The sequence below is a fragment of the Lontra canadensis genome, unplaced genomic scaffold, assembly GCF_010015895.1.
Source record: "Lontra canadensis isolate GAN:19392208 unplaced genomic scaffold, GSC_riverotter_1.0 scaffold110, whole genome shotgun sequence".
NCBI classification, from domain to species: Eukaryota; Metazoa; Chordata; class Mammalia; order Carnivora; family Mustelidae; genus Lontra; species Lontra canadensis.
In genome coordinates, this window is record NW_022631104.1 from 1,534,817 (window position 1) to 1,555,168 (window position 20,352).

The window sequence follows — 20,352 nt, forward strand, 5'->3', positions numbered from 1 at the left end:
CCCGGCTGGGCCGGGCTCACACGGCGGCGCTGCTCTCCTTGAGGTCGGGGGCCGAGCGCTGGCGCCTCATGCGCGGTGGGGTGGTGTAGGGAGGGTAGCGGGGCCCCGGGGGCCGCTGCGCCGGGTACGGTTGGGGCTGCTGGGGGTAATAGTTGTGCTTTTTGGGCTGGAAGTGCTGCGGTTCGGGCTGCGCGGACCCGCCTCCCCGGGACCGGCCGCCTCCGTCCAGGGAGTTCCTGCGGGGCCGGTGGGACCTCCGGGGACTCGGGGGCCGGCGCGCGGGGGCGGCCGGAGGGGGCGCGACCTCCTCAGGGGGTTGGGGCGGCGCGGGGGCCTCCCCGGCCGCCGCCCCCGGCCACGACTCCCGGTGCTGGGGGTTGCTCTTGAAGGGGAATCGCAGCTTGCAGTCGTGAGGGGGCACGAAGCGGGCGGGGGGCCGGCGCAGCCCCCCGCCCCGGCCCCCTGCGCCCTGCAGTCCCTGCAGCCGCAACTGCTCCTGCTTGAGCCAGCGCAGGCGACCCCGGCGGAAGGCCGGGTCCTCCTCCATGAGCCGCGACACCCTCTCCCAACTGGACAGAGGCGGCGACGCGGGCCGCGCTGGGGCCGGGGGCGCGCGCTCGCCGGGGGCTTCCTCCTCTGCCGCCTCTGTCCCCGGGGACGCGGCCCAGGCGGCTTCCCGGGCCTCTTCGTTCTCATCGTCGTTATCCTGTGGTGGGGGGGAGAGGGCAACAGAGAAGGGCCGTGAGGAGAGCCGAGTGCTGAGCCACCAAGGGCAGGGGGTCGCAGAGGGGCTTGGAGACAAGGGCGCTGAGACAGTGGTCTCAGCTGATCCTGGCGACCACTTCCTGTCGCTGTGGTCTGCGCCCTGGCCAGTAACCTCCCATGCCCCCGTCCTCGATCCTCGTGTGCCAGGGCACAGGACCTGCTGCACAGGGCTGGGGGAAGGATTAATTGCTAACCCCATAAAGCATGTAGCTCGGGGTCCCCTGCAGAGCAGGTGCCCCGAAAATCCCGCCGAGTAAGTGCCATGCCCCAGGGACGGAGCGGGCAGCACTGAAGGGGAGAGACGCAATGGACCAATGAATGAGAAAGCTCCACAGTGCGATCATATACCCCGCTTCCGTGAAAAGGTCAACAGAACGGCATACCCATGCTCTTAACATGTTATCCACGTTTCCCAAGAGCATCTGTAATGTAGGACCCCACGTGCTTTGTAAAAACGTGTACATTTGGGGGCACCTGGGTGGCTCAGTTAAGCGTCTGCGTTCAGCTCAGGTCATCTCAAGATCCTGGGATTGAGCCCGCATCAGGCTCCCTGCTCAGTGAGGGAGTAGACAGGGGTTTCTGCTTCTCCCTCTCCCTCTGCTCCTCCCAGCACTCGTGCTCTCTCTCAAATAAATAATCTCAGGGGCGCCTGGGTGGCCCAGTCCTTAAACATCTGCCTTCAGCTCTGGTCATCACCCCGGGGTCCTGAAACCGAGCCCCCATCAATCTCCATGCTTAGCGGGAAGCCTGCTTCTACCTCTCCCACTCCCCCTGCTTGTGTTCCCTCTCTTGCTCTGTCAAATAAATAAATAAAATCTTTAAATAAATAATCTTAAAGGGAAAAAAGTGTACAAGTGTACATTCAGGTGAAGAGCAGGGAAGGGGACAGGAGTCAGGGTGAAGGTGACTGCCACCGGGGGGGCCAGTGGGAGGCTGTCATCGCAGCAAACACCTGGGGGAAGTGAGGGGAAAGCACTCTAGGCTCTCGAAGGCCTGTGGGCGGCAGGTACCCAGAGAGATCCAGGTTCAGCAAGGAAGCAATGGCAGGAGCAAGTAAGCCTCAGTGATCCCGAGCCGGTGAGTGGCTGCGGGTCATGCGACCCGGAGGGCACGCAGGAACACCGCACCAAGCAACCCCCTGCGGCCAGCCCCGCGCTCCCCGGACACTTGTTCAGTGACTCCACGCACGCCAGGGCTGGGCGACCAGGCGCCCCTCGAGGGCTGTTGTCCGGAGTTAGAGGAGGAGTGCGGGAGGGCGACAGCTCCCGCAGCCACCTGCCATCAGGCCCCACAGGAGAGGGGCCGGTCCCTGGGGCGCATACGCGCGCCCAGCGGCAACTTAAGGACTGTGCACTTCCTACAGGGCTTCTCAAGCTCGGGTACCTCCGAGCCCCCCGGGAACCCATTACAGATGCAGAGTCGTCCCCAAAGGCGTGGAATGAGGAGATGAGGGTGGGTGCAGCTCGGGGATCTGCATCTCAGATGAGCGCCCCGGGGCAGGACGCAAAGCCCTCCCGGGAAGCAGGGGAGGCGCGGAAGGAGTGTGGGCAGGCGCGCGTGGCGGGGCGTCGCACCTGGGTCAGCGGGATGACGCGCTCCATGCGCAGCATGCGGTCCCGCAGCGCCTGCAGCTCGCGGTCCTTGCTGCTGTTCTGCAGCTTCACCTCCTGCAGGATGCCGGTGAGCTTGTCGATGTGCGCGCGCAGGTCCTCCACCTCTGCCCCGCGCGCGCCCTCCTCGCCGCCGCCGCCGCCGCCGCCGCCGCCGGCCTCCTCCTCGCCCACCGTGTCCCAGACGTCGCGGGCCACAGCCCTCCAGGCCTCCCCGGGGCCCTCGGGCTTGCCGTAGGTGCGGCACAGCTCCCTCATCTTGAGCGCCGCCAGGGCCTCGATCTCGGAGCGCCCGTGGCGGAAGTCGGCCAGGGCCACCTCGTAGCAGATCTCCTTCACCGCTTGCATCTTCAGGTCGGCCATGGTGGCCCAGCGCGGGTCCTTGCCCTGCAGCCGCCGTCGCTGCGGGATCTGGTAGACCCGGCGCGGGGCCCGGCGCTTGCCGCTGCTGGGCAGGCCGCAGCGCTTGACGATGGTCTGCACGGTGGTCGGGGGCAGCTGCTCCCGCAGCGAGGAGATGAGCCGCCAGCTCTCCTCGCACGAGCGCTTGTCCGAGTCGTCGCCGCTGTCCGAATCCGCGTACTGCGCGGGAGGGACGCGGCGGTGAGGGTGGGCGCGGAGGGCGGCCCGGGGCGCCACAGCCACGCCGGCCACACCCCGCGCTTCTCCCCGGCTCGCTGCACGCTTCTCCCTTGCTCGCTTGCTTCGTCCCCCGCTTCACCCCTGTTCCGCCGAACCGCGCTTCTCCCCTGCTCCGCCGCACCGCGTGCTTCACCCCTGCTCAGCTTCGACCCCCGCTTCACCCCTCTTTCGCTGCACCGCCTGCCTTACCCCCCACTTCACCCCTGCACCACGTGCTTCTCCCCTGCTCCGCTACACTGCCTGCTTCAGCCCCCGCTTCACCCCTGCTCCGTGGCACCGCCTGCTTCAGCCCCCACCTCACCCCTGCTCCACTGCACCGCGCTTCTCCCCTGCTCCACCACTGCACGCTTCACCCCTGCTCAGCTGTACCCCACGCTTCACCCCTGCTTCGCTGATGCTCAGATGCACCGCGCTTGACCCCTGCTCCACTGCACCGCCTGCTGCACCCCCTGCTTCACCCCTGCTCCACTGCACCGCACTTCTCCCCTGCTTCGCTGCACCTCCTGCTTCACCCCCTCCCCCACTTCACCCCTGCCCGGCTGTACCCCACGGTTCACCCCTGCTTGGCTGATGCTCAGGTGCACCACGCTTGGCCCCTGCTCTGCTACACCATGTGCTTCCTCCCTGCTCGGCTACATGAGGGAAGGAACAAGCCTCCCTCGAAGACACTCTTTGAGGATTTAAGGACGCCAGACACGTGGACAGCAGCTGGCACAGCGCCATCCGCAAGCGGAAGCGGGGGTTACACCGAGTCTGCGAGGCCTGCGGCGATCAGCGCTCAGGACCAGACCACGCATTCAAGGGTGGCCCGCTGAAACCACTATCTTGTCAATAACGGCACAGGCGGTACTTGGATTCAGTAAAAATCAGACAGATCTAGTCCAGGAAGCCCTACTCCAGTGAGGGGACTCCCTGCACCCAGTCACCGTCCTGTCCTGTCTCCTCCTGAACACCTCGGCCACCCCTCCACGCCATGCCCGCTCCCTACTCTGACTCAGACAGCATGAATGAGAAGCAGAGTCGGGATGAAGCACCACCGGCCCATCTCCTGCCTCTACAGGCCCCGTGCCCTGTGTGTGCCCCCTGTGCCCCACTGTTCTCACCATGCCACTGCATGCCCCCCACCCTCTGTGTCTTCCCATGCCCCGCCCCCCAAGCCCGTCCCTCTGCACGTGTGCCCCGCCCCCTTTGCCCCCCACTCCTGTCCCCCCTTGCACACGCACCCCCTTCCGGTCCCGCTGCGCATGCGCCCCCTACCCCTCCTGCGCCCCCTACCCCTCCCGTGCCCCCTGCCCCTACCCCTCTGCGCATGCGCCCCCCACCCCCACCCGCACCCCCATGCCCTACCCAGCCCTCACCAGTCGCTGCTGCTCCAGCAAAAGATCCGCCTCCTCCTTCTCCTTCCGGTACTGGTTCTCCAGGTCCTGCAGCCTGCGTTTGGGCAGAGAAGGAGGAGCTGCTTGGGGCTCTGGCAGAGCCGCAGTGGGGAGGCCGGCGACGCGGGCTCAGGGGATGGCTCAGAGACCACGCTCTCCCCGTACCTCTTCTCCATCTCCAGCTTGATGTCAATGCCCTGCTGCTCCAACAGTTCCTTCTGGGCGAAGTTCCAGTCCACGGGCTCGGAGGGCGGCCCGGGGGGCGGGGGCACCCCTCGCTCCCGCTCCAGCCGTGCCTGCTCCGGGTGATTGAAGCGGAAAACGTGGTTCTTGCCCATCACAATCCTATTCCCTGCAGAGGGGAGCAGAGAAAGGTGGTCTCACTCCCCCACAGCAGCAAACCCATCCTGATGCCCACAGGGTCCAGGGCCCTGCCCACAAGCCCAGGAGCCCTGACGCCATCTCTCCCACAACCCCAAGTCAGAGGGCAGTCAGTCCCCTGCTGATTCTCGTCCCTGATGGCCAAAGGGAATCAGAGGACCCTGGCACCCTCTTCCTGCTTCTCCAGAGCCACAAGAGATAACGAGAGCAGGGTCCCTCCCCCGTACTTCTTGGCCCTTTCCTCCTTCCCATCCCTCTGCTGTCTCCTGCTTGTTTCTGGGTCTGGCACCCCTTCCTCTACCTGACTTCAGCACCAGGGGCTCCGTCACCAGTCTCCCATTGACATAGGTCTCAGCTCCTTCACAAGGCTCCAGGGTGACCACCACTGCCAGAGGGAGAGAGGAAAGGGGGCCATTAAACCCTGGAGAAGAGGGGTGATGGTTACAGATGCCCATCGTGCAGGACCCTCAAAACACAGGCATGCACCCCCAGGCCCACCCCCAGTACCTGGCAGGGGTGCCACGGCCCCTCTGGTGGCAGGCAGCACAGGAAAGGAAGAGCAGAAGGAGGGTTAGAGCCCCAGCTACAATTCCAGAAGCCTGTGCAGGGGATCCCTGGTGCCCCCCACCCATCCTCCCCAGCAGGGGCTCCGCAAAGCAGTCACTCTCCGAGGGCTGGGTCTTCCGTGTCCAGCAGCTGGAAGCCTATGACTTCTGTCCCCCAAGATGCACACTCCTTCCTTTCCCACAAACGCTCTCCCTGGCCCAGCCCAGGCTCCTGCCGCAGCCCCCAGCCCACTACTGTCTGCTGCACCTTCCGGACGGCCCCCTGCCTGCCCTCCCCAAGCGGCAGCCAGCAGAGCACTGTGTCCACAGACAAGACAGAGCCAAGCCGGCTCAGATGTCTATGGAGGTGCCTCGGGCTGCACCTGCCCCGGAACCTGCTGCTCACTGGGACACAGAGACTGGGTAGCTCCCTGTCCTCCAGGCGCGGCGCCCCACCTTAGAGCCTCCGCAGCCTGAGCAGAGGCCTGCAGGCAGGCTGACCGACCTGAGAGGCGTCTATCAGCCGGGACGAGCAAGTCCTTCCCTACAGGGTGCCTGAAAGGCGCAAAGCAAGCGCCACATGAGCCCGAGTTCCTAGGTGGGCCGCGGGCAGTAAAGCAAGCGGGATGACTGCGCCTCAAGGCCGGGGGGAGAGAAAAGCGAGCAGAGCACACAGCTCTGGGCAGAGGAGGGCTGCTGTTGGGATGCGGCAATCTCAGGGCACAAGCTCGGAAGCAGACCCACATCTGTCACCTCGTCACCTCGAGGAGGAAGGTGGTGGCAGAGGACAGGGCAGGAGTGGCCGTGGAGGTACCGGTCTGTCCCGTCACACCCCCAATTCATTCACTCACTCTGCAAGCGCTTTGCCCCCCACCATGTGCCAAGTGCTAGTTTAGGTCCTAGAAATATCCTGGAGGTACCCAGAGCTCACAGGGCTCCCTCAGCTGGTGAGACAGATAGCAAATCCACCAGCAGACAGTCTGGTGGCACAGGGAGGCAGCAGGAGACGGCTTTGCTCCCGCCAGGCCAGGGAGGCACCATCTGCATCCACGAGCCCACAGCCGCCTGTGCCCCCGAGCTGGCCATGGCACATGTGATCCAGTTCTGGTGGCACTCTGGCGAGTGCCCCACCCCCCATGAGCCTGGGTCCCCCCAGCCAGGGGCAGCAGCACGAGCCGAATGGTCACTATTCTTCCTTGGCCACCGCCCCACTGGGCCGCCCAGTCCCCTCTGCCTGGCTCCCATCTCTGATCCATTGCATGCAACCAAACCTTGACACTCCCTGTACCCCCTGGGCCCCAAAATCAGAGCTGTACTTGCAGATGAGCCACCAGGCCAGGCCCACCTCCCGTCTCCCCAGACACGCTCTGTGCTCACTCCACATGCCCTGTGTGGTCTGGGCTATCACCTAGCATGTGGCTTGAGGTGACCCCAGAACAGGAACTCGGCAGAAGGCCTCAGGGCCGTCCTGATGTGAGCTCGCAGCCCGCCGCGTTCAGCTGCCGCCTCCGAGCCCTGCCAAGGCCCGATGGGCATGGGTCCCGCCTCAGCTACCAGCCCCACACAGAGCCTTTCCTGATCTCACGAGCGCACCGACCACGGGCGCCCCATCTCCCCATCCCCTCCTTCAGCCTCAGGGGCCCCCACCAAGGCTTAGCCAAGGGAGTGCTCCCCTGTTGGGCATCCTGCCTCCCTGCCCTGAGCGCTTCCTGGAGCTCGAGTCCACGGGGGCCAGAGTAAACCCAAATCGTTCCGTTTCTTAAAACAGTCACTGAACCAGGACAAGACGGTGACCTCAGCACACAGCCCGGGCTGCCAGGTGGAGCAGTTGGCTGAGCGCGGGACTCTCGATTTCTGCTCAGGTCAGGATCTCAGGGTCACAGGCTCGAGCCCCAGGTCGGCCCCCACGCTCAGCGCGAAGCCTGCTTGAGGCCCTCACCCTCTGCCCCTCCCCCAGTCGCGCACGTGTGCAGACGCACACTCTCTCAAAACTAAACCGTTAAACAGAAAAACCAAAAATCACTCCAAACTGCACGAGTATTGTCACTGCCTTCACCCGTAGGTCTCATGATTCCTAAACGCCTTCACTGCTACGACCAGGTTAGGGCTAGAAATCTCTTGAGTCTTAGGGCCAGAGGGATATGCAGGCCATAGGCTCTGTGGCCTGGACAGAAGCGGCTTTTGCACAGATCAACTCAGATTCCCACTGAAACAAATACAACTTTTCCTGGGAGGTAACCACAGCACTATTTGAGGCTAAAAAAACTAGAAGAGGCCAGGAGGTTCTCCTCACCAAAGCTCTCGCCCACACATGGCATGGAGCTCTGGGTCAGCCTCGGGGACACTGCCGCCCCCCGGCCCCCACGCAGCTTGAAGCCCCTCTGAGGATAGGCACACGGCCCCTGTCACACGGCCACACTCCCAGGCTGCGGACCCTCCCTGGAGTCTGTATCCAGTGTGGGACGGGACCATGTGTGGCGGCCGCACCACTCTCCCCGCACCAATATTACCTTCTCCGTCCGGCTGAGGGCTGCTCTGGAACACACAGTGCTGCTCCCGGATGAACTGCCCGGTCAGCTTGATGTCCACGTCCACCTGGCCGACCCTGGGGAAGCAACGGCCGACGTTTTCTGACCACAGGCCAGACGTTCACCATGCCCCTTCGGAATGCGAGTTCACCCAACTCCGTCGGCCATGCCGGAGTTCCCGCTTCACAGATCGGGAAGCAGAGGCCCAAGGTCACACAGCCCTGCAGCAGTGACGCTGGGGTCCGACCCCCAACCTGCCCAACTTGGGAGCCCGTGTCCGACTCACCATCTTACACGAGGGGAGAGGGAGCCTGGAGCGCACAGGGTCGCCCCCATCCCAAGGGCTGACCACCCTGAGGGCTCACTCCCTGTCCAGGGTCATCACCCAGGACAGCTGTCATGCTTCTGGTGGGAGAAGGGGCACCCCCACCCCTTTGGCTGCGGGACGTGACCTAGGAGGCCCCAGGCCCCAGGAGATCATTGGCCTTTGCCACCAAAGCCCCCTGCCCTGCAGGCACTGGCTCCCCACCGTGAAGCTGGGGTTTCATTGCACCAAGGGAGGCCAAGGGCCAAGAATGTGGTGGTCCGAGTTTCCCGCCCACTCTCCCACCCCATAAATCAGGGAGTGCGCCCTCCAAGCCAGGTCCCGGGGGTGGCTCAGCCATCCCAAAGTGACGACGGAGGGGATGGCCACTGTGCAGCCGAGCTCACAACTTCTCAGGAAGCCTGGAGGGCGAGCTGGGCCTGGCGGGCAGCCGTCCTGAGCTCTGGAGTGTCTCCGGGAAGGTCATCGGAAAAGGGAGTCACTGACGTGGGTGTGACAGGGGGACGCGCTACCTGGTGATGCCGTCTTTGATGTGGTAGAGCAGACACTCAGACATGAGAGGGTCCTCATTCAGGTTCACCAGGTGGGGGGTCTGAGGATGGAGGAAAGGGTCAGGCCCTGTTTGCCTACTGCGCCCCACCCTGGGGGCTCTCCCACCCTCTGACCCCCACAAAACACCACCCTCCACACACACACACAGGGTCCACAGACCTGCCCCACCCGTCCGGCCCCCCAACAGCTCCCAGTCCTCCGCACAGGCCAACCCACCTGCGCCCCCATCAGAGACCTCAAGACCCCCCCAGCCCTCGCCTCTGCTCTCCCCATCTCCTCCCACCCCACCTTGGTCCCCTTCAGCCTCTCGCCCCTCATGGAGAGTGCAAGTGGGCGCTGGGTGAGGGAACCACGCTTCCCCAGTCGAGTTTCTTACGAACACAGACGACTCTTATGACCAAAGAGCACTAAGCACCAGTTTGATACAAGAACAAGTGAGACCATCGGGCCCGCAGCCCACAGCAGAGTCCCCGCTCCCCCGGCCACTGCCAGCCCAGGCTGCCTCACCCAGGGCCTCCCTGCCTGACCCATCCCGCACTCCCGGCTGCCCGAGCAGGACGCTGTTCTGCACCAACACCCAGCCCGTGCCCTCTCCCCAGAAGCACCTTTCCCAACCATGGTCTCTCTGCCGACACCCCCGTCCTCCCCAGGCATGCACTCAGGGCAGCCCGGACAGCCAGCCTCGTCCCTCCACAACCCCCACGGCCCTGACCGCCCAGCCCCGGGAAGTCTCCCTCCCTCCCCTCGTGCCCATGGCCTCCTTCAGCCCTCCCCGCCCCGGGCCGGCCCCTTGCCTGCACACACCACAACTGAGTGGGGCCCTTGTCCACCGCTCCACTGGCTCCAGGGGCACCCCTGGCCACCTGACTCGAGCCTGCTTTGGATGCAGCACCCCTGGCCTCCAGGCCAGAGCCCCCATGTCAGGGCCCCAGCCCACGCATCGCAGCCCCGTCCCAGGGCGCCCCTTGCCTTCTGTGCTCCTGCCCTGTGGACTGTTGCATATCTGCTCCAGAAGCAGGCTCCTGCATCACTGAGCGCCCCCGGGAGCTGATCCCGGGTTCCCTGGCAGGGAGCAGCCTCTGTCCCGGCCCCGCCCGACCCCACCTGTCAGAATCATCACTACCTGTCCCCCCAGGTCTGTCTCAAGTTGATGTGCCACTTCCTCCCCGGAGCTTCCGGAGCCTTCCACCACAACACAAGACACCCTGCCCGTGCTCTGCGAGGACTTGCTGCGGACTTTCTACCTGCCCGACCCCAGGAGGTGCTGGGGACCCACACAAGAGCCCCAGCTCGACGCTGCTGGCCCCTCGGCCCGGTAAACAGAGTCAGTGTGGGGTGGAACCCACACACGTGGGAAATGGACGCCCCATGGAAGTTTCTGACCTTTTCACACCCTCCCTCAGCTCCCTCATTCATCGTCCCTGTCCCTAGGGCACTGAGGCGGTGCTCACAGCAGAGAGCAGTAAGGACAGTGTGGCAGCTCATCCTTGAGGACGAGGGGGACGAGGACAGTGGAAGACAGACTCAGGACAACAGCCCTGAGGCAGGAGAGCACAGCCTGCTGGGATGGCAGGGAAACAGCCAGGCTCCTGGTCCACAGCTCTCCAGGAGCATCGCAAACAGCAAGCCCCCGGCGTCGTCCATGGTGGATACGATGCGTGTCAATGCGTCTGCTCCAACCGGGCACCCCGCCGTCACCACCACCCTCCCGCCGGCTCGAAGACGCTCACGTCCTCGCCACAGCCTCAGGCCTGCTCTGGGAATAGCAGACACGGACAGGCCCTGGAAGCAGAAAGCGATCTATCCCTTGGGAGAGGAGACATGATTTAGGGCAGCGCTTTTCCATCTTTGCTCGGCCCTGGAACCCTTTGTTCAGATGAAACCGTACCTGGGAGCCTAATACGTCAAGCAGATAAGCAGCGAGATGCCAGGGCCGCGGCTGGGGACAGGGGACCCAGAGTCTGGCCCTGTCCATCCCCCGCAGCCCCCGGAAAGGAGGCCCCGAGCCAGGTTGGAAAATCAGATCCTCGGGGCCAGCGGTGGGAATCCCAGGAAGACCTTCTGCTCTCTCGGAGACAAACTAGCTCTTCCCACAAGACCCGATCCCCGCCAGAGCCTTCCAGGCTGGAGCCGGCCCCCCCCAAGGCCAAGCCTAGCAGCTCCCCTCCGGCTGTATGCACGCCACTTCACGGGCAAACGTGTGCAGCCTTGCCACCTGAGTGGCGCGACAGTGAGTTGCCCTAATGCACCTCCTGCACCGGCGTGGCCTGCGAACCCTAGAACCCCGAACGCGGTGAGGAAGCGTGGGCTCCCCTGCGGTGCTCTGGGCAGAGGAAGGGGGCACGGTTATGATCTCTGGAGGGCACTTTAACAAAATACACCAAAATTTACACGGCAACCGCTTGACCCCAAACCCCCACTTCAGGGACTTTGTTCTCGAGACGATGAACCTACCCATGAGGCCACGCACCGGCACGTGGCTTACAGGGTTCAAGACCGTGAGACAACCCAACCGCCCGTGGGGAGGAGGCTGGGTGAACGCGGCCCCCGTCTACTCCAGTGTTCAGACGCGGAGAAAAAGTACAGACAGGACGCCAACACCCTGTCCTCAGAGAAGCGTGTGGCGGGGGGGACCCACTGCCGGTCCAGAGAGAGGAGGCATGCGTGGACGTGGGGACATGTGTGCATGGCTCACGCCTGTCTGTGCACAGACCACCCCTGGATGAACGCATCAGGAATGGGTAATGGCCTGATCCCGCGAGCCTCAGGCCATGGACCAGATGGGCGAGGCCGGCTCCCTGGAAGGACTGGACGTTCTCGCTCTGCTCCAGCGGGCCTCCACGCCAGGCTCCGTGGCACCCTCCGCTGTGCCAGGGGTCTACAGACCGTCCCTGTGCCATGCTGGCCGGTGAAGACCAAGGGCCCCTCCTGCCTCCAGCGAGGCTGACTGCGCCCACCCTGCCTCCTTCCTTCCCCTGGGCACCCACCCCACGGCAGGCTGGAGACAGAGGTGCCCTGCTCGGCTGACACGGCCGTGATGTTCACCCCGGCGGTTGCCTGTCACCCACATCCTGTGCGGCCCCCAGGGCCCATGTGCCAAACTGTGTCCCCAGGATGCCAGTTTCCACGTGTCTCCAGCGGCACGGACCCTTGCATCCTGGAGCTCAGCACCTGTGTCCCTGCCTGTCCCCTTACAGCATCATCTTCCTGTCACTCTCTCACGAGCACATATCTGACTGCACGTCTGAGCACATAACACACGCACAGAGAACAAAATGTGACACAGTAGAGTGGCAGCGCACACACGGCCATCCCAGCCCATGCCCTAGCTTCCCACATCCTCCCCTTGCCCCTGGGGTAACCCCTACAGCCTGTTTCTTGTCAATCAGAAATGAATTCCATGTGAGCTCACATCGATCCATGAACACAAATTCTAACCAGCTCTGGAACCCCTGCCCCCCGTAGGGCAGGGACGGGCAGGGATCCCAGCATCCGTCCACGGTCCCTACAGCTCCTGCCACAGGTGCCTGACAAGACTGGCATCCTGGGGACACAGTTTGGGGACCCCACTCTGGCAGGGAGGCCGGACCATGCGCAGGAGGTAGCGGGTGTGGGACAAACACTGAGATCAGCGCTGGGGCTCGCCCCGTGCCCCCCAAGCCTCTGTACCAACCCTTCCAGCGTCTCCTGGGCCTCAGCAGACCCTCACTCACCTTCTTCGGAGAGAAGACGCCCACGGTTCCCCCGTCCTCCCGGACGGCCACCCCCATCTCGGCCAGTAACGCTTCTCTGGAAGCAGAGAAACAAATGGTCTTACGGGGGCCCGTGAACTCCTTCCCCGCAGGGCCCAACCTCCGCTCCCCGGCACCCCCCTCCAGAGCCCCAGCCGCCCACCCCCGTACCTCTCCATCCTCAGGGCCTCAGTCTTGCGTAGCTTCTCCTCCCACGTCTCATTGAGCTCTGCGATGATCTTCTCTGTCTCCTGGGGGCACACAACGCGTGGGGCTTGGGGCAGTTGGGGACAGGGACCCGCCACAGGGGCCATCCTCCCGCCGGGATTCCTCCTTCCTTCTTGACTCTAGCCTCAGGGAACTAGAACCCCAGCAGCCCCCGGCTCCCCACCTTGCCAGCCCCGCCCGCCCACCTGCAGCCTCTCCATCGCCTCCTCGGGCCCAATCTGGGGCTCAGCACTGGGGGAGAACGATGGCTCCAGCTCGCCGTTGTGCACAGGGGGATGTGAGGGGGAAGCTGGGGCGGGAGGGGACGATAAAGCCGGCAGGGCCCCTCCGGAACTCCCCTCGTCTGCCTTCAGGCCTGCCGGGAAGAAACAAGTCAGAGGAGGCAGAAAAGATATGGAGCTCATCGGAGACGCACAGAAGCTGTCCGTGGGGCCCCACCCCTATGGACTCCGAAAGATATCTGGTCAACCTTAGCCAAGCGGGGCCCTCCACTACTGCGCCCTTGACCCACGGGCACCCGGTGTCTGCTTGTTCTCCTCCAGGCACGAAGAGCTCATTACTGAACATGGCCGCAAGGCAACTCCCACCATCAGAATGTTCTCGGCTGCGGGGAGCCGCGATCTGCCCGCGTCACGGGTGCCTTCTGGTTAAGAAAGACTCTACTGCCCTCCCTTCTGTAAGCATTCCCTCCAGATGCAGGAGGAAAATGTCACGTCTACCTTACCCTGCTCCTCCCAAGAGCAGACCGCCCCCTGCCCCACCGTGCCCCTCAGGCGCCAACTGTCCGCGGTGGGAAGGCCCAGGGACTGGATGCAGAGTCCACATGGGACGTGGCTGGCATGGGTCAGGCACTCCCTCACCAGGATACCACCTGGCGTCTGTGACACAGACTGTCGTCACGCTTATAGCCGGCGGAACCTCTGATGATCCACGAGACCCTCTGTACAGGCAGGGCCCCCAAGGCCTCCCTCGCCTGATTTACTGCTTAAGCCACAGACGCAGGGCTTGCCGTCTATCCCCACTTGTCACTGCAGCAGTCCTCGAGGCCCCCAGAGAGTCCGTCCCCCTGGCTCTGGAACGGCTGAAGGCCTGCGATGGCCCCTCTGCGTATCTGCACCCACACCGCTGGGTGTACGGAGAGCCCCGGGCTCGGCCGGCCCTCTCCAGCCTGAGCCCCTCGCGAGGGCGTCCCTGAGTGGCCCTCCCTGAACCCCTACCTCCCAGAGCCGAGGCCGACAGCCCCTGGGCGAGTAGCAGCTCCCGCAGCCGGGCCACCTCCTCCTGCAGCTCTCGGATCAGCCGTGCATTGGGGTCCTCATTGATGACTGCGTTACAGCGGATCTGCTTGGTGCGATCGGCGTACCTGGAGAAAGAGGCGGGCAGGCTGGGTGAGGCCCAGACACCCCTGGGTCAGCAGCCCATCTCCCTCCCTCTCCCAGACTGGTAAGCACTGGGTCCGGCTAAGGCCCAGCCTATCTCCTGGCCCGGGTTCCGAGCTGCCAGCCTCCAAGCTCCGGGCCCCGACCTGGCCGCCCCACTCCCGCCCAAGCCCCACCTGAGGGTGCTGAGTGTCTCCTCGTAGTTGATGTCTGCGGGGCTGAGCGCCGCGATCATGGCCGTGCGTGAGTTCCCACCTGCAAGAGGGATGCGGAAAGTTCAGGCTGGTCCGGCCTAAGGATAGGCGGGTTGGGTCTTGGGGTCAGGGGTCTGACGGGGTCACCATCCGAGATGGGGTGAAGCTAGGAGTCATGGAACTTTCCCACGGACGCAGGCAGTCAGATGTGGGGAGGGGTGTGGTCAAGGACACCTCCTACATCTTCGGGACACATCAGCGGGAGGAGGAAGAAGCCAGCGGTGGGCACGGGGTCAGAGAGGGCCGTGGCTTGCCTCAGCACTGGGACATCTGTCAAGGAATGTCCCCCGCAGGGGACGACTGTGGGATTTGAGATTCTAGGGGTGGCATAGGGCCTGTCAGACGTATCAAAGCTGGGAGAGGGGTGGGGGCGTAAAGAGCGAGACGAGGGGCTCCTCACCCAGATTCTCCTTAAGCAGCCAGGTGAGCACAGAGTCTCTGTAGGGGATAAAATCCGACTTCCGCTTCTTCGATTGCTGGGGGGGGGGGGGGCATCAGCATGAGCCACCCACCTGCACCCCCCGCCCGTCCCAGAGCCGCTCCCTGCCCAGCTGCCTTCTCACCAGATCTGCCAGGGCCGAGATCACCTTCCCGAGGGTCGTCAAGGACTTATTGATGTTTGCACCTTCCTAGAGAGGGATGAGGAATGCGGGCAACGGAGGCCCCCTCCCCAGTTCCGCTCTGCCTCCCCCAAGCCAGAAGCACTACCCGCAGCGCCCAGCACTGACGTCAGCCGTCCCTCCTAAGCCCCCTCACCTTCAGGCGCATGCCCCGGGCCCCGGAGGAATCAGCCCGCTCGCTGCCAGCAAGGTCCACCAAGCTGATCTTGCTGACCTGGGGGTGGAGGGAAGGGCAGGAGGTGACAGGGTGTGGGCAGTGGGCAGGGAGGGCAGATCAGGGGGATGCCCGGCAAGGGAATAGGGCAGGCAGCCTGTGCTGGAGGAGCCCCACCTTCTCCGAGTCCAGCCCAGTGAGCTGGTCGTGGCAGCGCTGCGTGAAGACGATGGTGAAGACAGCGTGGGAGCGGCTACTGGTCTCGTTCATGTTGGTGGCGGCCACCGTCCTGGGGGAAAGGGAGTGGTCACTGCACCCGGCCTCTCACCTGCCTGGCCTGACTCCCTCTCCCCACGCTCCAGCCGCTGGCCTCACCGAGCCTTGTTTCCACAGTCCATGAGGTCAGCAATGTCCGCGTAGGAGGTCACGGCCAGCTTGGACAGGTCCTGCACGTAGGGGCCCAGGATGGGGTGCTCCCGGACCCGCAGAGAGCCCCGACTCTTGGGGTTCAGGAGGTCTCGCACCCGCTCACAGTAGATCTCCATGTAGCTCACCTGAGCAGGGGGAGGCGAATGAGCGGCAGGGCTGGTAAGCGAAGCGGGAAGGACACCCGCGCCCGGCTCCTGGGATGGCACGCGGCTGCTGGCGTGTAGCGGACACCAGCACTCCGCACGCCCGGGCACGGTACCGAGCACTCGGCACACACAGGCTCGCTGACCCGACAGCCCAAGGTTGGGGTGGGGGGTTGTCGCTATCATTGCGGGGGGGGGGGTCACTGTCATTGCAGTGGTGGGTTGCAGGGGTGAACACATTCAAGCCTCCATGAGTGATAGGAAGGGCCTGAGGAGCACACCTGAGTCCTCAGACTGTGGGGAGCCTTGTCCCTGCTGCCCCTCCCCTGCCCGGGGCCCCTTTGAGACCCCGGCTCACCTCCACAGAATAGGAGAGCTGAGCACTCTCGTTCTTATTAACGCGAGAGAAGAGGTCCTCGCAGAGCTGGAAGGAGACACAGAGAAGCTGCTGTTTAACCCCACCACGGCCCTGAGGGGGCAGGTGTTCCCACCATACAAATGGGAAAGCCATCTCAAAGGAGTTCATGCCTGCCCAGGGTCACCAACTACTACGCGGTGAGGCAGGAAGCACACCCCAACATCAGATGGCAAGGCCGCTGTGCCGCAGGGGCGGGGAGCATGATGGTCAGCCCCCAGTTATCCACATCTGCCTTTTCTACATCGTACACGTGTCTGCGGGGGGACCACGCTCACAGAGAAGTCTGACACGACATAAAACGGCTGCAAGTGGCAAAACCGGGCTCCAAACCCAGGATTCTCTGGCAACAAGGCCTGGGCTCTTCTCAGGAAGCTTTGCTGCTTCCGATGGGGGCAAAGACCCCTCCCCAAGGGCCGGGAAGTCCACATAGCTGCCCACCCCTCGCCCCCAGCACATCCCCTATCGGAACAGCCTCCGAGGCCCAGGTCTCAGCTCCAAGGTCCGGAGGGGGCAGGGGAAGCTGCCCGGCCCCCGCCGCCCTGCCAGGCCGCGGGTGTGTACCTGGGGCACGATCCCTTGCTGCCCCGGCTCCTGCCGCCCCATCATGGTATACGACTTCCCAGCCCCGGTCTGCCCGTATGCAAAGATGCACACGTTGTAGCCTTCGAAGGCGTGAAGCAACATCTCTTCTCCGATGTCCCGGTACACCTGCTGCTGAGACGCAAACTGGGGGTCCTCGGCCTAGGGAGGTGGGGGCAGAGACTCAGCAGGAGCCCTATATGACTCGGTCCTCGGGGTCTGGCTCCTGAGAGTCTCGCCCCATTGCTGCTGACCACCCAAAGGTCATACGTGCCCTGAGCAAACCCCACGCACGGTTCCAATCGCCCACAACGGGACCCTGTGCAGCCTCCTGCCGGACCTGACCACCCCGAGGGATCCTCCTGCCCCATCCTGGTCCCAGTCACGTCCTAAGGGTCCTTCTCGCTGCCACCCTAGGGTTCCAGTCCTCCCATCCCACCACCAACGCACCCAACGGAGGTCCTATCTCCCAGCAAGGCCCCCTCCCCGGGACCTAAACCCCCATTCCTCGCTGCGGAGCTCTCCTCTCACCCCAGCAACCTCACCGAGGTGTGTGACCAATACGAGTAGTCGAAGGTGAAGCTTTTGGGGGCATCCTTGCTCTGTTTGGGATTGGTGATGGCTGACGGGGCAGCAGAAGGAAAAGCAAGAAGGCCAGGGTCAGGTACTCCCGACCTCCGCCCATTTCCCCCGCGTCCCTTCATGGGAGTCCAGGCATCCCGCCCCTTACCTCTGTGCTAGTTCATCTCTCCCCTTTAATACTCCCCACCCCCCTCTAGCCACCAAGGCTAATTTTGGCTCCCAGGACCCGCCCCTCACCGGGGCTGCCTCCCCGGATTGGGCAATGGAAGGCTCCAGGCCAACATCCCCCCCACCCCCCCGGCTGGCAACATGGAAAGGCCAGCCTGCCCTGACCCTGCCCCGGCCCTGCCCCCGCCCTCTGCACTGGCACCTGCTCCACACCCAGGACAGTCCTCCCGGTCCGGCCTAGCCGACCAGTGTGGTGGGCCCGCCCGCCCCGCCCGTGCCCAGCCGGCCCCGGGGACTCGCTCACAGGTAGTGCAGCCCTGCATGCTGACCACACACTTGGCATCCTGGCTGGTCTCCCTGGCGTTGAAGGGCCGAACCCTCACCGCCACTTTCACAGAGGCCCCAGCCATGCTTCCCGAGACTCTCGCCCTCCTCAGCTGAAGGACAGAGACAGGAGAAGTGGTCAGAGCCCGCCGGGGGCACCCAGACATCGCCTCGCGTCTTCTCCCGGGATCCGGCGTCTCCACCCCCTTCCCCGGCTCCCCGGCCCCTCCAGGACCTAGCTCCTGGCCCTCTGGCCTTCCTCCCAAACATCACTCTCCTCAGGGACTCCCAACGGTGTTCCTGCCTCTCTCCCCGGCCATACCCCAGCTCTCCAGGACCTGGGCCATCATCCCCCAGTTACCTGGCGTCCTGGCCCCAGACCAGGGGGGCTGTATCAGCTCTGGCTGCCACCGGCCCTCGTAGGGGAAGCCCCATCCTACCTTTGGGGCCTGGCCACACCAGCTGGGGCTGTGGGGGAAACCCTGGTTGTGGGGGAAGAGTGGTTAGGAGGCACCTGTGGCTCCAGAGATGAGTCGGGGTTCCAGGGCTGGAGGGCAAGGACAGGGGCAGGGGCAGGGGGCAAGGATAGGAAAGAGGAGGACGGCGGTCCCTCCCGAGTGGCTGAAGGCAATGTGAACCCAAGGGCAGGGACGGCGATATTTTTATTCCTCGTCACTCACAAGTGCACTGGACACCCAGAGAGAGGGGAGAGAGAGAGGCTGGACAGAGGGCAGTCCAGAGAGAGGGAAGCCGAGGCAGAAACACTGGCAGTGGCTGGAGGAGGGGCAGAGGGAGCAGAGAGACAGAAAATCACAGACAGCAATAAAGGAAGACAAACAAGACAGGAGGAAACAAGATCCAGGTAATACTATAGACGAAACAAGGGAAGGACAAAAGGAAAGAGCCACAGAAGATAGCAAAGACAGAAGTCTTAGACAGGGAGAGCAGCTCTGGGGCGACACCACAAACTGGGAACCCAGGAGAGACATAAAAGAAAACTGCAGACATAAAATCTTCCCTGAAATTCCCCCACAGTGCCAGCCAAGAAGTAGAAACCAGCTCCCACCCGGAGCCCACAGCCTCCACACCGGGAGGAACTGCCAGTGGGCAAAGTTCAAGGGCTGCAGGTACAGCCCAGGCCTGGGATCCACCGTGGCTGTGGGCCCCAAACCCCTCACCCAGCCCCCAGCACTTCCTCCTCAGGATCCTGGACAATGGGCAGGGGAGGGTGGGGACATCCTGCATCCACACCAACCCCCAGGGCTCCTCTGTTGGGGGATCCCTGCAAAACACCTGTGCCTTTACTGGGGCACAGGGAAGCACTGCGGTGTCCCCACAAGGAGGCAGGCAGGTCCCAGCCCCAGCCTGGGGCCAGCCCTATGGCTTCCACTGCCCTGGGGAAGGTGCCAGGCAAGAGCCCAGGAATGTGGGAGCTCCAGTGCTCACACCCTGGGAGGAGAGGCTGAGCAGCCCACGCCCACGGGCAGGAGGGTGGAGGCCGGCAAGACAGACGGGGATGCCGGGGGCCCCTTCTGTGGCCCCAAGGACTAAACGCCCGGCCGCTGGGCCTCACCTCGCAGCCTTCCCGGGCAGGGCACGGGAAGGGGGACAGGGCTGGTGTGTCCCAGGACAGGAAGGGAGGAGCTCAGATCCCAGAGGCCGTGTCGGGAAGCGCAGCCCTGACCCCCGAGACCCTGCCCAGGGCAGGGACGACGACGGGGACGCGGCGTGGTCAGGCCATCGCGGCTCATGGGGCAGGGAAGAGGGTGACGCGACCGAGGGTCGGCCGGGGGCACCTGCCCCCAGCCCGCCGGTGATCCCCGCGCCGACCCCGGTCCCGGCCTGCGCGGGCGGCCATGCGGACGCGATGCTCCCTCCCGGCCGGCCGCCCGACGGCCGCCCCGGGCCTGGCACCTCTCTGCGCCTCCGCGGGACAAACAGCACATGACCCGGCTCCCGCGGCCGGCCGGGACCCCGGCTCCCCGCCCCCCCCAGCCCGGCACATTCCTCGGCGGGCGTCCCCTCCCTCCCCCGCTTTCCCCCGCCCAGCGCTCACCTCGTCGCGGCGGGGCTCCCCGGGCGGCTCGGCGGAGGGCACGGGGGCGACCTTCCCGGGGCGGGGGGGTCGTGAGACGGCGGTCGGCGATCGGGAGCGGGCTCGGGGCTGCCCCCGCCCCTCGCCGGGTCCCCGGGCGGCGGGCGGCGGACTCGCGCCCCGGGGGCGGCAGCAGCAGCGGCGCCAGCGGCCGGCGCCCGCCCGGGCAGCGCGAGCTGGGGCGGGAGCGAGGGGCGGGGGACCGGCGGGCACGCGCACGCGGGGGGCGGGCGCGCGCCGTCCCGACTGGGGCCCGGGAGCGCCCCGGGAACGGCTGTTAAAGGGGCAATGCCCTCGCACTGTGGGGCGCCTCGGGTGCGGCCGCAGAAAGGCGCGCTGGACGCTGGCTGGCGGGAGGGTTACGGCGCGCGAGGAACCGGGCCGGGGTGGGGTGAGGTGGGGGGCAGGGGGAGCAGGGGGCGGGCCCTGGAGGGGACCCAGGCCCCGGACCCGCGCACGTCGCCGCCGTCGGAGGCGCGCCCAGGGGCGGAGCCGCCCGTCGCGCCCCGCCCAGGGGAGCCCCC

The 20,352-nt window shown here is 65.0% G+C and overlaps 1 protein-coding gene across 1 annotated transcript; it reads right to left on the bottom strand.

Moving 5' to 3' along the window:
• Window positions 1-4: 4 nt before the first annotated feature.
• KIF1C (kinesin family member 1C) lies at window positions 5-19,986 on the bottom strand. The gene is made up of 23 exons (XM_032839846.1): window positions 19,790-19,986; window positions 18,095-18,215; window positions 17,714-17,846; window positions 17,205-17,281; window positions 16,642-16,821; window positions 16,021-16,086; window positions 15,466-15,644; window positions 15,268-15,379; window positions 15,073-15,150; window positions 14,880-14,945; window positions 14,717-14,792; window positions 14,239-14,317; window positions 13,901-14,046; window positions 12,869-13,038; window positions 12,627-12,706; window positions 12,438-12,513; window positions 8,685-8,764; window positions 7,830-7,924; window positions 5,076-5,159; window positions 4,559-4,745; window positions 4,376-4,448; window positions 2,340-2,957; window positions 5-706 (listed from the first exon to the last, which is right to left on the bottom strand). Exons 3-23 carry the CDS (start codon window positions 17,817-17,819, stop codon window positions 17-19), a joined length of 3,318 nt encoding a protein of 1,105 aa, XP_032695737.1. The 5' UTR covers window positions 17,820-17,846; window positions 18,095-18,215; window positions 19,790-19,986; the 3' UTR covers window positions 5-16.
• Between the last annotated feature and the right edge of the window lie 366 nt (window positions 19,987-20,352).

Bases quoted from the DNA above. Each gene is read 5' to 3' on its own strand.
- KIF1C (XM_032839846.1), bottom strand. From the start codon at position 17,819: ATGGCTGGGGCCTCTGTGAAAGTGGCGGTGAGGGTTCGGCCCTTCAAC. The intron at 16,087-16,641 runs GTACACACCCGC...GTCTCCTTCCAG, and splicing joins AGCAAGGGATCGTGCCCCAG to CTCTGCGAGGACCTCTTCTC. The intron at 707-2,339 runs GTGCGACGCCCC...CCCCCACCACAG, and splicing joins GCGTCATCCCGCTGACCCAG to GATAACGACGATGAGAACGA.